We start from the raw sequence: 13,925 nt of genomic DNA on the forward strand, positions 1-13,925 counted from the left end.
AGAACTGAACAAGATGGGAAAAAATGCTCCCTGAACTGATAAAAATGTGCACCTTCCAAGTCAAGAGATCTCTGGCTTTTGTTTTCTTAGTTTTTGATTAACATAAATTGCCAAGTTTTTTTCTTTTCCCACAAACACGGGATTATTTCCTAAGAAAACTAAGCTTCTTGTATCATTTCTAGTGTCATTTTGTTTTTTTATTTTTTCTCTTTTGAGCAACAAATAAGGAGGTTGTCTGATAAAATCTAAGTTGTTGGTGCTGTGTAAATATTTTGGGTTAGCCAAGGCCTTATAGGAATTAGTACATCCACTCCAACTGATGGAAGGCAGCAGTAGGATGTTCAGGGAAGAAGTTAACCTAGGTGAAGCTTAAACTATTGTATAGATTATTCATCTCCAGTTGCTTTTCCAGGGACAGCAAACTAAAGCACTGTATTGTCTAATAATGTTATGAACAAAGGAGAAAAGGTAATCAAATGTGATAGTATAATGGTGTTCAAGCAAGCTCTGAGGTGAAAATCTTAAGACTAATAAATTGTAAAGGGAGGGAGAAGGAAGTACTTACAGCTACAAAGTGTACAGTACAGCCTGTGACTCGGACTCCAGCTTGTAACACCAATTTGTGGGCATTTGCTCCCTTAAAAGAAGGCAGTAGAGACGGGTGGATGTTCAGTATTTTTCCTGTAAAATTGTGAGGCATTACTTACAGCATTCAGCCTTACCAGAGTGTTCCATGTACCATAATCAACAGAAGAACAAAAAATCTGTGAAAAAGATTCTTCATGACTTTCACATATGCTCACTTTTTGATGACAGTGACAGAGAACCAACCCAAAGCATTTCAGAATGTCTCACTATTTCAGAAAAATCAAGACAGCAATCAGTTATAATTAATTGCGTGGCTAAAGCATATTTCTCCAGTGACTAATAATAATTAGTTTTTTGATGTAGCTGTCCTTTCCCTCAGCATGTTGTTCTTCTCTTCTTTGATCACAAGCACAATCCTCCTTCTTACAAACTCAGCACCCAGAAGAAACTTGGTGCAGTTTAAAATGATGTAACAGACACTCCACCCCCACTCACCGCTCCCATGACAAGGCAAAAATTCTTTAGCCTGGACTTTTCCTCCACACCTGTTTCGGCTTAATAAAAGACAACAGCTGCTCACATAGGAGCCCTTCTCTCTGCCCTTCTGAAAAGCACCTGTCTACCACTGCTACTTTCCACACAGAAATCTGGCTGGGGGATCCTGAAGGTAACCTCTAATGCTCAACCAGGTGTGACCGTGGCTGTAACCCTGGGAAGCCTGTACCATACATTGCCCTTAAAAGAGAAAGCATATACCTGAGTTCCTACCCAGACGTACAGTAAGTGAGAGTGGCTGCCCATGACCTCAGGGTCTCACCACTACAGCAATGCGATGGTTAAACGGTAAGAAAACCTTCTTTCTTCTGCCAGACTTCCCCGTCTGCTTCTAATATGTCTGTGACAACTCTTCCTGCCCATTCTGAACCAGAGTGAAGTCAAAAGGTGCCTGACAGCCCTAGATCTTCTCTTGGATTCAGTACAAAGCCTTACAGGATAAAAAAAAAAGTGGCCATCAATACTATTTATACCACAGTATGCTACACCCACGCTGTCTCTGCATGCCTCCTGTTTAGGAAGACTGTATGTCATCAGGATTCATTGAACACCACCTAAATGCCAAGCAGCGAGACTGAGCTGACATACGCTGGCGGAGGCAGCAGTGTACCAAAATAGAGGCTTATGATTTCATAATGTGCAGTGAAGGCCATTTCTGGCAGCACCATATGAAACCCGCACTCTCACTGCAATAACTTGTGCAGATACTGACCTATGCAACTTAAAGAGGTCAATGTATCAACTGATCTTCAACAATATCTCAGATGTGTATTGTATCTCAAAAATACCCCTTTTTAAGCATCAGCATCTCCCTGTCTGCTGCCTGAGTGAAAAGGTACTGGGGACAGTGAGCTGGAAACAACGCTCTGCACTTCTGAGTTTCCTCAGTTTCTCGTTACGTTCTACCAGAAACGGCTCTAAAGGAATGTGGCTTTCTGTTTGCTTGGCTTTGTTTTAGTTATCATGTGTCCTTTATTTTAAGATCCAAAATTAACATTTCAGGGCCGTTAAGCAAGAGTTTCACAACTAACTTCACACTACGTCCTCGTGACTGCAAAAGAAAGAAAACGTAACAGCTTTTAAGAGAGCAGCAGCAAGAATTGATTACCCATGGGTAATTTAGGGTAGTCAGTGCCTAGGCATGTCTGGGTCAGAGTTTTACAGCAGGCTCCTGTTAGCTGGCACAGATCCCTGAGCTGAACTGAATGTTTGAGCTCATATCTAAGACCTAGCTGAAGCATACCCTTGGTCAGAGCTCAGGTAGGTATCTATTTTCAAGCTCAGTTCTGGACATCTAAAAAATGAGTTACCCATCCTGTACCGAAGAAAATATTTTCTTTTGCTCCCAGGGCAGTCAAATATGTAACAAATCCTGCAGTGTGCAGGGCAATCATCAGTACTGGAAGTCCTCCCTACATGAGTGGGAGTTAAGCTCATCCTTCATTTGCACAAGATCTCTGCACCAGAGAAAGCTCTTTTCTATCCTCTACACAAATACTCTACTCAATACACATCTCTTGCAGTGAGGGATTCCTCTCTCCTAACTACAGCTGTCTACACCAGACATCCAACACCTTCATCTTCTGGACTCTGTAATGAATGGAAAAAACCAAAAAGTGTTCATCTGACTTACTTTAGCTGACAGAAATAGCATAAAACGAATTGCCTCCTAGGAATGCCTGTTTACTCCCCTGATTTTAAAGAGGTTTGAAAAGCAGTTCAGGTGTAAAAGGCCTGTGTGACAGACACACCCAGCTAGCTCAAAAGTCACCATGTGAAAAACAAAGGCCGCCCAGAAAGCTGCAATGCGTTGGCTGACCAGCCTGTAACTGGTATAAGCAAGAAGTAGTTTAAGTAACCGTGACTGAATCCAAAGCAGCGCAAACAGTGAGAAGAGCAGCTGCCTGTGTGTGATTCAGGACTCCCTAAACAAAACAATAAGAGATAAGAAGAGGAATGTAACAACTAGGGGAGGGAGAGCAGAGTAGGCAGAGGTGAAGTAGGCTGCCTCTAACAAAGACCTGGAAAAATCGTAGATGACCAGAATGGAGACACTGTGAACACTCTGGACAAACAAGAGCTGAATCTGCCTGTGAAACGCGCCACCCTTGGATTCAGACAGCTCCTGGGATTCGAGACCAGAGGACTAGCAAGGTCTTCTTAACAGGAACTGGATAGTGCTGGCCAGTTTTGCAGTTTTATATGCAGCCAAAGCAGAGAAGGAATTCTCAGTGGCTGGAGGCTCACCTCTCCCCAAACAACATCTACTGCCTAGGCAACAATTTGCCCTGCACATAACATATGCAGAGGTCTAAAGTCTTCACAGCCTTATTGTAAAATATTTTCTAATAAATCAAAGACTACAAGATCTGTATTTTCCCTTGGCTTCCTTGAATCTCTGCAGAAATTATAGGGGGAAGGGGAAAAATACAGCCTTTCTCTTTTTCATCCTTTTCCTCACAAGATGGGAACACTCTAGTTTCCTGCAAACCTAGAAATAACATGGTCCCTTTTCTATATTTTTCCCATTTTTTTTCCTGAGGATAAGCTATAAAATCATTTTTTTTAAAATGCATACACTGCTATGCTGTGCTTACCTTCCCATTTTTTGACAAAAGGACCTGACAGTATTCGCATAAATCCAGCCAGACAGATCAGTTCAACTGAGAATTCTTCAAGGACTTTGTCAACTGCACTGTCAAATTCAGTGCGACTTTCGTACAATTTATGGTCAATAACCTGTGATAACCCAAAAGACAAAGAAATTTGGACACTGTCAATTTAATCTAAAAGCCCTAAGAGCACAGTGAAATGGTACCCTGGAGTAATAAAAAACAAGCAAATCTCCACATGTGGCTCAGGTTGGGTGCACATCCACAGCAAGAACATTTCATGAATGCATGCAGCTAACAGCCAAACGTGCAGTCTTTATTCCTATTCCCAAAGAGCAATCATCAGAATAAACAAGAATTTTTTTTTAATTGGCCCATAGCTGCAGGCCCCAGCATTCTGACACAATTTAACAACCTACAAATGTAGGTCATTAAGACAACCTAAAGCCTTGCAATGATTCCAAACAATTTAAGGCCTCTGATAGCTGTAAGCTGTTGAATCTTGCTGAAAATTGTAACACAAAACCTTGAAAGAAAGGCTAATCGCAAACTCCTGAAACAGCCCCTGCCACATAAGGTCAATATACTTGAGTTATGTATTTGTCATCCAGGATACATCCCCTAATTTAAGCAGGAAGAAGGCAGTGCTACATAACTTAAAACATCCACAGTCTTTTAAATAAAAGTGCCTGTTAATCCCTACCAGGTTTACCACACTAGTTTTGAATAACAGAACGGGTTAGGTGAAAAGGTGGCAGAGGGCACTAGGAACAGAGCCCAGCTCAAGACTGGGCTGAACTTTGCCAGGAGCTACCTGGTAGTAACTGGCACAGCAGGTACTCCTCAGTGCCTGTTTCACCATTCACTCTCCATCTTAACCACTGAGACCATCAGCTCTCCCAGACTATAATTTTTTCCTCATTATATGTTTGTTCTTCCCCTGCGTACCATGGACATATTTTACTTGTGATCTTTGTGTACTCCCAAATAAGAGACAGCAGCACTAACATTCAGATCCTGCTATTATTCAAGTTAATAACAAAGCTTGCACTGGGCCCAGATCTTCCCTGTGTCTGTAATTATCAGTGAAATGTGACTGTAAAATGCTCCTAAGTCAGAACAGTAACATTTCACATCTGTAATACAAATGACTGCACAAAGGGCAAAGCAATGCAGCGCTAGGTCTAGTGACACTAAGAGGAACAGTTTGTTTTGAATGAATCCTGGAGAGCCTGAAGCAATGCCCAGGGAGTCAGTGGAAGGTCCCACTGAGTTTGACCTCTCTGTTTCTTTCAAATGAACTACCATGTCTGTTCAGCATGTAATTTTAAAATTAAATTCAGATAAAATAGCTTGTTACTTTAGCATAAATGCACTGCAGCTAAATAAATGGCAAAGTTTAAATTCTAACTGTGAAAGTTTTGCGTTGGTTTAATATAATGACTGCTCCCAAAACCATCAGGATTGCTGGCAGCATTTCTGAGAAGGAAAAAAGGAAGTACTTTGCTTCCCATGTTAGGTAGTTTGCCCAAAGGCCCAAGTTCAGGACAGACCAAAAAAGAAAAGCTAAGGCCTTATCAAACCATCTCCTACCCTAGCAAAACTCACTATCTCACAGTACCTTCCTGCTACAGTCAGAGATAATGATGGCTAATTTTAAAAAGATGAGAAATACTTACCCTTGTAGAAATACCAGCTCTTTCAGCTTTCCTTAACCCCTCCACACCAGCTTTGTTAGAAACAACAAGAACTATTTGTGCAAAACTGGTAGGCTTCTTTGTGCTATTTATGAGGGCTTCCAGGTTTGTGCCTATAAGTGAAAAAACTATTCATGAATATCAAGTTGTTCCTGGACAATAAATACAGTTAACAACTAGAATAGGTTTTAAATAAGCAGCAATGTGGGTGAGACCCAATCTAAAACCCATTAACAATAGTCCTATTTTAATTGATCTTACTGGGACCTGAATTTGACAGCTGGAGGCTACAGGGCTTTTACTAGCAATTACATTTTTAAACTGCAATTTATGGAATTGGAATGATGGTCTACTTCTTAGCAAGTGAGAATACTGGAAACCCTAGGAGTACCTATATGGCAAGAAGAAATTCTGATATTTTTGCAAAATAATGCTGTTGTCCCTGTAGTGCAACACAGTGGTTACCTGAATCTGGAGATGTGCAGAAATTTCTAGATAATATGAACATAGATGCAATTCATTATCAGTTTGCAGAAGAGGTTAAAGATCATTCCGTTTGTTACTGAAACTAATCAAAATATATTCTGCCTGTTACTGAAGGCCTGTTAGAAGCCTACCAGAGCCTCCATGGAGAATTGCAGGGACTTAAGAGATTTTAAATTTGAGCTGAAGTTCCTTTTTCAATAGTCTGTCTTACACTGTAGGAAAGAATATAACTCTCACCTGTTCCAGAGATAAGGACAGCAACCTTCACTTTGTTTGTTTGGATTTTGCCTTGGATATGACTGTGCAGAGACAGTGACCTATTGGCTTGCAAGGCTCGAAGCAGATTATGGACTTTAACATGGGCAGAGCCTGAACACATAGAGGAAAAAAACCAACAACAACAAAACAAAATGTAAATAAAAGGAGAAACAGAGAGAAAAGTTCCCATGAAAAGAGATTAATGGCACTGCTTTACTTCTCATTAATTATTTATAGTTCTGGTGACATCTCACATTGCTAAGCACGTGTTCTATGGACTAAGAAGTTGTAAGGACTGTCATTCTAATATGCTGTGCAAAAAAGCATGGAAGTTTCAGTTAAGAGATTTTCAGCTAACCTCCATGGAGACTCACCAGCTAAGGAGTTTAGCTCTGCATTTTTTTTTAAGGAAAATAAAAATTTAATAACCTTTTTGCAGGGAGACAACTTTCCCAATCAGCCAGGCTGCCTCGTGTCTCTGTATGTCCTTGAGGACCTGCTGAGCTAGCTCCTTCTGAACTACCAAGACAGCACCAATCCCACAATTAAATGTGCGAGTCATTTCCTCTTCAGAGAGGTTCCCTTCTTTATGGAGCCAGCAAAAGATTTCAGGAATCTTCCAGGTAAGAGCATCTGAAGAAAATTGAAAATACAAATGAAGCGTGGCAATCACTACCAATGGACAAATACTACAATTATTAGAGTATCAAGATCTGGATGGAAAGCACAGACAGAGTCCCACAGCAGCATTAAGTTGAGTGAAATCAGCTTCCATGCATGGAAACACGATGTTTTTTCCTTCCTCACTGAACAAGACTTGGGAATAGAAGGAAGTGTCACTCTGGGAGGAAATTAATCATATTGTTCCACTGCAATACGTTAATCAGTAATCCAAAATGGGCTTTGAGGCAGTCTTTGGAAAATACTCTTCTCAAAGGTGACAACTCTGCTTCTAGAGAAACTATTGTACCAAAACAATAGCCTTAAAAACTGTCACAACAGTCTCACACTGCACCCAATTCCAACAAGGTAAGAATGATTTACAGCAGCATGAGAAATGCTTCTGGACAAGCCACTGCAAAGGAATTCCAAAAACAATAAGCTTCCTTCTTGTTATGTTATCTTTAAAATGGTGTTATCCCCATCTACCTATACTAGTGTCCACTGTGGACAAGTGGGAGAACGATTTACATGCAGTTCTGGAGTGCAAAACTCAATATTAGTTCTACATTTATTTATTAAATTATTAAAATAAATATTTATTCTACAACCCAATGAACACTGCATAACCTCTAGCAAGTCATTTGCCTTTCCATACTACACTTTCCCCCTAAGTGAAATACTCTTTCTAGCATACCTGATGAGCTCATGATGAGGATTAATTAAGGTATGTTGAATAGTACGAGATGTACTTGAGCTATTAAACATATCTGAATGCTGAAGACTTTGTGAATATCTTTTAATTAGCAATAATTCTGTAGGTTATTGCAAATGATGACAGCTCATTTTGGATTGCTTTTAAAGTTGTTTTATTTTTGCAAGCATGGAAAAAGTTTCCTAGAAAATCCAAACCAAAACACCTTCAGGGGAAGTTAATTTGATGGGTAGCAGTCTTAAGACTACAAAGTGTTTTGTCTGGCTCAGGTTCAGCAAACATTTCTAGACAGACAAGTCCACCTCTTACAGCACAAGTCAGCTGACATGGCCCCATGTACACAGGCTTGCACATCAGTCCATATTAACATGAGGCTGTTTCCACAGCTTGTCTTTTTACCTCACCTAAAACGACACCAAAGGACTCTGGGAGAACTCTGGGGATGTTTTCCAGCAAGCCCCCTCCAGTGATGTGGGCATAGGCTTTCACATGGCCTGAGCGAAGGACAGGCAACAGAGTCTTACTGTAGATTTTAGTTGGGGTTAACAAGAGATCTCCTGTAAATGGAAAGAGATGAAAGAAGACCAGTTACGGCACAGAAAGAAATGTTAATCAATACTAAATTGAGGAAATCTCAAAATATTAATTTGCTGGAATCTAATGAGCATTGTACCAGGGAGAAAAACACAATGTTCTATCTACCTTTTTTAACATACAATTTGTCATTTATCCCCCTCCCTTAGTTTCTTTCCTGCATATGTGATTCACAGGAAAAAACAAGATGAGAACATGTCAAATAACGGAATAATTTTTCTAGCACCTTAGAAAAGTTACAAAAGCAAAGGCACAGATAAAACGATAGTGTGATGTTCAGAAGTTCAAGTTATAATGCAAGAAACTACATTATCAGTGGTACCTAATGTCTGATCACCGGAGACACCAACTGGAGAAGAGAAATCAAACGATGACTTTTCCACAATCTTCCTCACAAGGCTGTACCCATTGCTGTGAACCCCAGACGAAGCTACTCCAATAACCAGATCTCCATCAGCAATTGTCTCCAGCTGGGGCAGCATCTGCCCTCGCTCCACTGCACCAACAGCAAAACCAGCCAGGTCATACTCTCCAGGTAGATACATGCCTGGCATTTCAGCAGTTTCTCCTCCTGTGGGAACCCAAAAGAAACAGAAAGGGGGTGTTGGAAAACCAGTGGGACCCGTAGGCATGCAATTTTTCAAAGTTTTAAACTCATAAGGCATTAACAGATTAGGTTTTTTAATTGGATAAATAAACATTAAAAATAATTAAAAACGTGTTTAATACAGGCCCTTCAACTGAACAAGCAAGAGCAGACTGGGAAAGGACACTTCCTCTTTCACTCTGACAACCAGTACCAAATCACTGTGCATTCACATTTTAAAAACAAAGCATATATTTAATTGTTCATATTTCCAAATTTCTGCCAGGCTTAATATTCTCCATGAAAAACCTACAAGGTGCAAGAGATACCAAGACATTCATACAAGAGCATCAAAGGAACCACACAGCTATTAGTCTTGCCTTCATGACGATTTTGTATATAGCGCTATCTTGCCCGACACTCCTGCCCACGGCCTGGCCATCATTATCACACCAACTTTGAACATCTGAGGTTTATAGACTGTTTTGGGAGAACACTGTAAAAGAGGGCCTGTCCTACCCATCCATGCAGCTGAACTGTTGTCTAGGCTATTAACTTATATCCTGATTATTAGAACATCTTCTTGCTTTGTCCTGAAAACTATGTTTTATCTGGCTGACCTCATTAGAGTGCAGTCTGAAAGTCCGATAATAAATTTTACAACACCCAAAGCCCTTTGTAGTTATAAAGTCTTCCAATTGGGAATAAAATCTTGAAATTTCATAGCAAGATTTAACATAACATGTACTTAGGCTGAAGTATGAATTGTTTGATTATATTTGATAAACTGAGAGAACACCTTAAGACAAATGTAAAGCTAACTGTTCATGCAGAAGAAATTAAATGAGAACATGAATAGCCTCTTGGTCAAAGCTTGCAAACTACCTCAAAATGACACACTCCCACTTAGGAAAGACTTCTGTTACCAACTTTCTTACAGAACTGGAAAAAAGGACAGAATTACTGTATTACCAGTTATAAAATGGTACCTAAAGTAAGACACTTGAACTGTCAGTTGTAGTGTCAATTTAAAGGTCTTTTTTGAAAAATCATGGTAATTCTCCATGTCTGTTTTTATATAAAAAGAAGGAAAAAAAAAACCTATGTGAACAAACTGAACTTCTGGGTTTCGTTGCTTTAAAATTTAACCCTGTGTTGTACTTCTTTTCTAAACTAAAGACTTATACAAAAGAATGTATTTTTCACTGACCTAGAGATATTTTTATTGAGTTGAACAGTGTTAAAGCTGTATTTTAAGCTTTATGTATGTAAACTAAAGATTCAATACATGAAATACTGTATCATTTTCATGGATAACTAGATTACTGTATACCAGAATACATATACAATTTGTTAGTAAAATGTATTAAGTACTCGTATTATAAGTCTGAAAAGGAAAATGTTTAAATTTGAGTCCTAACATCTTGGTGAAATAAACCTTCAGCAAGTCTTCACTAGACAAATAATTTTGGTATTAGTTTTATAACTAACAAAACCTGGTTTCTTTTATGTTTCTGTCTTGTGGTTAACTTCTGTATCCGAAGTAGTGAGCTCCAGCTGAAGCTTTTGTTGCATTCTTAAAAACATTCTCAGGCCTTCTAGTTTTATGAAGCTTGTGGGAACACAACTGAGAGATCTTTACCTTTCCTGTCCAGTTTTGTTAAAATCAGCTAAAAGGTTCGAAGTTTAGTTATGTACACACAGAAGGACATGTGCATGCACAGTGACGCATATAAATCTTGTTTCTAGAGGAAAGCTTGAGGATTTCCTTCAGGATAAAGGATAAAAATAAACAAACCTATTTGGCATGTTTTAAAATTTACTTGAAAAATACAAAGAATTAAAATACACAAATTGCTAGTTTTCTAGGTAGCTGTTAGAGTTGCAAAGTCAAATGAAAATAAATGAATATGAACATTTATGTGCAAGTTCCTGAGCTAATGGCATCATTTGTACTGTCTCCTTTAAGTGGGTAGAGATTATGTCCTCTGAAAACAAAGACATGTGATGCTTTGGGGTTTTTTTCTAAGATTCTTCAACAGAGTAAGAAAACAAACACATTAAAACCAATTATAAAGATATTGGATAAGATTTTTCATATCCTTCAAAGAAGAGTGTTCTTACCCAAAAGAGCACATCCTGCTTTTTTGCAGGCTTCAGCTATTCCTGCAATGACACCCTGAGCCACTTCAACATCAAGTTTGCCACAGGCAAAATAGTCGAGGAAGAAGAGGGGCTCTGCTCCTTGAGCCAAGATGTCATTGACACACATGGCAACCAGGTCCTGACCTATGGTGTCATGTTTCTTACACACTTGTGCAATCTGCAAAACACAGCGAGAGAACCTGTTGGTTAGCTTCGAGAAACTGAATCACAAACAGAGAGTCTGCAATGGAAGAGGATTGAAATCATGCTGTTCCTCTAGATGCTTTTTGAGGAGCAGCCTAATTTATTATCATGGCTGTGAGCCTCTCCTAACATTTCATTTTAGGAACTGTTACTTCCTTAATTGACAAGTACAAAAGGCACTTTATGGAAAGGGATTGAACTGGAAAGGGCTTCATTGCAGTTTGCATAAACACAATAGCAACCGTATAATTAAATGTTTTTCCCCATGAGTAATCTTTTTGAGGGTGGAGATTCTACCTTAATGGAGTCCCTGATTACATAATTAAGATTAAAAATTAGTTATTTGAAGCATCATTTCAAGTATGGTTATTTACATGCCAGAAGTCAAATGTATTCTTGATTTTTTTTGCCTAAAGGAAGGCAATTTTATTTTTCATTGCCTTTTTAGAAAGACAAATAGCTATTTCTAGAAGACAACTGATATTTTCTGTTAAAACGTTTTCCCTTCTGTGCTATTTTCCTTCCTTTACATAAATTTTCATATTACCTTGAGTTTTGTGCCAACACCATCAGTTCCAGATACCAAGATCGGATCTTTGTAACCAGCTGCTTTCAAATCAAAGAGGCCAGCAAATCCTCCAAGTTCTGCATTGCAGCCTGCCAGCCAGAAAACAGGAAAAAATAATCATTTTTTACTTTCATGGGTTTCTCCAGGATCTCCAACACAAATTCTCTCCGATGTTTGTCAACATGACTTTGCTTTGTCACCAGGAAACTTCTCTGACATTTAGAGCCTCTTCACAGAGGCACAGGAGCTCCTAATCTTCTTACGTTTGCTTTGTCTTTTTTCTTCGTTATTACTTAAGGCTAATAATCCAAAGCTTTTTGATTGAACATTCAATAATCACTGTGACTGATATATTTCACACTTGCACTTAGTATTTTTCCAAAAAACAGAAAAGGAATTGTGGTAACAGACTGAAGCCCACTGCCTCCTGGGAACAGGTGATAACTAGGCATTTTCCAACTGAAATTTATCTCTTTGTTAATACTGCTACTTACAGCATATTAAGACTCCTTGTTCCTAAAATTGGTTGTGATAGGTAAGTATGGTAACCTGAAAACTAAAATTGGTTAAATCCTAGAAGTGAAACAAGCATAAGTGAAAAATACTGTGCATGATAAGAAATTATTAGCTTTACTAGTGTGTGTATATGTATTTATATTTTTCTCTCTATGTTTTTCTGACATTATTTGAAGGTTATCAGTTAATTTGAAGTAAAAGGGTTATTTCAGAAATTAATGATATTTTAAATCTATCAAGAGAATTACAAGGACCTGCTAGTGCAAGATGTGCCTGAGATCACAACAAAAAAAGGATTAATTGATTCTGTTTTAACCAAGCAAAAGATGTGTCTTCCATATCTATCTAAAGTATTACTGTCTCTGAGGAAGTCTACATCTTGTACGCTTTTCTAAACATCCATCTACAAAAACTCTAGTTCACTCTGCAAGAAATAATAATCCATGTAATCAAAAATAGCACTAAATTGTAGGATTTCTGCTTGCATTTATCCTTTTAGAGTGCTTAACTCTATGCTCTATCATTCATAACATTCAGGAGATATAGATTAGTCATTTTGGGAAGCAAATCTGTAAATTTAACGAAGTAAGTTTTGAAGAAATCACAGGCATTTGCTTACTGCAGACTTCTTGTGTAAGCTAGAAACACACAGAACACATAAATATGAGCTTTCATATCAAGATCAAATTATAAGCTTTATTGCTTGCCATGAACTGACTGAAATAAGAGGAGAAGATACAAGTCTTACCTGACCTCGATGTGGCTGCAGCTAGGGGTTTAATTTTCTGAACCAAAGTATTCCCTGCTGCAATGTCTACCCCACTGTTTTTGTAAGTCAGGCCTCTGAAAGAACGTTAAAAATGTTAACGGCAATTGATAACTAAATGCATAAACATATATTTAAAAATATTTACTTCTTTACATCATTGCATCATTATCGGCATTAACCATTTAGAATCCTATTCTGCTGTCAAGTACCACCATTTTCCCACACGTACAGTAACTTTGCTCATATAAAAACATTTCTAAGTATTGCAGTACTCATTTCAGGCAAGTTCAATAGTTCAAAGGTTATTTTTTTTTCCTGTTTGGAACCTGATCTCACACATATACCTGAAGATAGGGAGTATTATAACTAAGGAACAAAACTTCATGGATTTGTACCACAGACAGTCTGCCATAAGCATTTTCCAAATAGTTCCAGGTATCTTGAAGACAGCATCAGAGCATCAGTATCATACATCATCCAGTCAAATACCAAGATAAAACCCAACCAAATGAAAAAAAAAACATCAACAAGGTAAAGTAAGTGGACTAATGGATCTGATTTTGCAAGGTTCAAATCCCTGGCCTGGGTACTGAGGTATCTGTAGTATAGTTCCTATGCTCAAACCAAAATGTATACAAAAATGCACTGCTGAATCAGAACACCTCAGCACTGTGCAGGATCAAGCTCAAGTTAGCTTTTCAAAACAGAATTATCGCATAAATCAATAGTCCTCTATGATACTTTGACATTTACAACTGTAGCTTAAAGGTTGCCTCTCCTTATCACCTGGAATGATACCATCACAAAACAAGCAACACATCTTTTTTGCTTAAATGGAATTTCTATTAAAGTATATATTTTAAAGTTTATTTTAAAAGACCTATGTCCCTGAGGTCCATTTCAGAAATCTGGAAAGAAACGTCTATAAGCTCCAGGTGGTTTTTTATATACAGCCATACAACAGAGAAAACA

At 38.4% G+C, this 13,925-nt stretch overlaps 1 protein-coding gene across 2 annotated transcripts in view; it reads right to left on the bottom strand.

Annotated features, from left to right (window-relative positions):
* Positions 1-13,925, bottom strand: part of GART (phosphoribosylglycinamide formyltransferase, phosphoribosylglycinamide synthetase, phosphoribosylaminoimidazole synthetase) — a 39,251-nt gene that overhangs the window by 2,037 nt on the left and 23,289 nt on the right. For both annotated transcript variants that reach the window (XM_037376386.1, XM_037376387.1), the window contains exons 12-21: positions 12,933-13,027; positions 11,648-11,757; positions 10,876-11,074; positions 8,488-8,736; positions 7,976-8,128; positions 6,626-6,829; positions 6,176-6,307; positions 5,435-5,565; positions 3,741-3,882; positions 566-681 (exon numbers count right to left, since the gene is read on the bottom strand). In XM_037376386.1, coding sequence (XP_037232283.1) covers positions 566-681; positions 3,741-3,882; positions 5,435-5,565; positions 6,176-6,307; positions 6,626-6,829; positions 7,976-8,128; positions 8,488-8,736; positions 10,876-11,074; positions 11,648-11,757; positions 12,933-13,027 — 1,531 coding nt within the window. The remainder of the gene's footprint in view (positions 1-565; positions 682-3,740; positions 3,883-5,434; positions 5,566-6,175; positions 6,308-6,625; positions 6,830-7,975; positions 8,129-8,487; positions 8,737-10,875; positions 11,075-11,647; positions 11,758-12,932; positions 13,028-13,925) is intronic.

This window comes from Falco rusticolus, chromosome 2, assembly GCF_015220075.1.
Source record: "Falco rusticolus isolate bFalRus1 chromosome 2, bFalRus1.pri, whole genome shotgun sequence".
Lineage (NCBI taxonomy): Eukaryota > Metazoa > Chordata > Aves > Falconiformes > Falconidae > Falco > Falco rusticolus.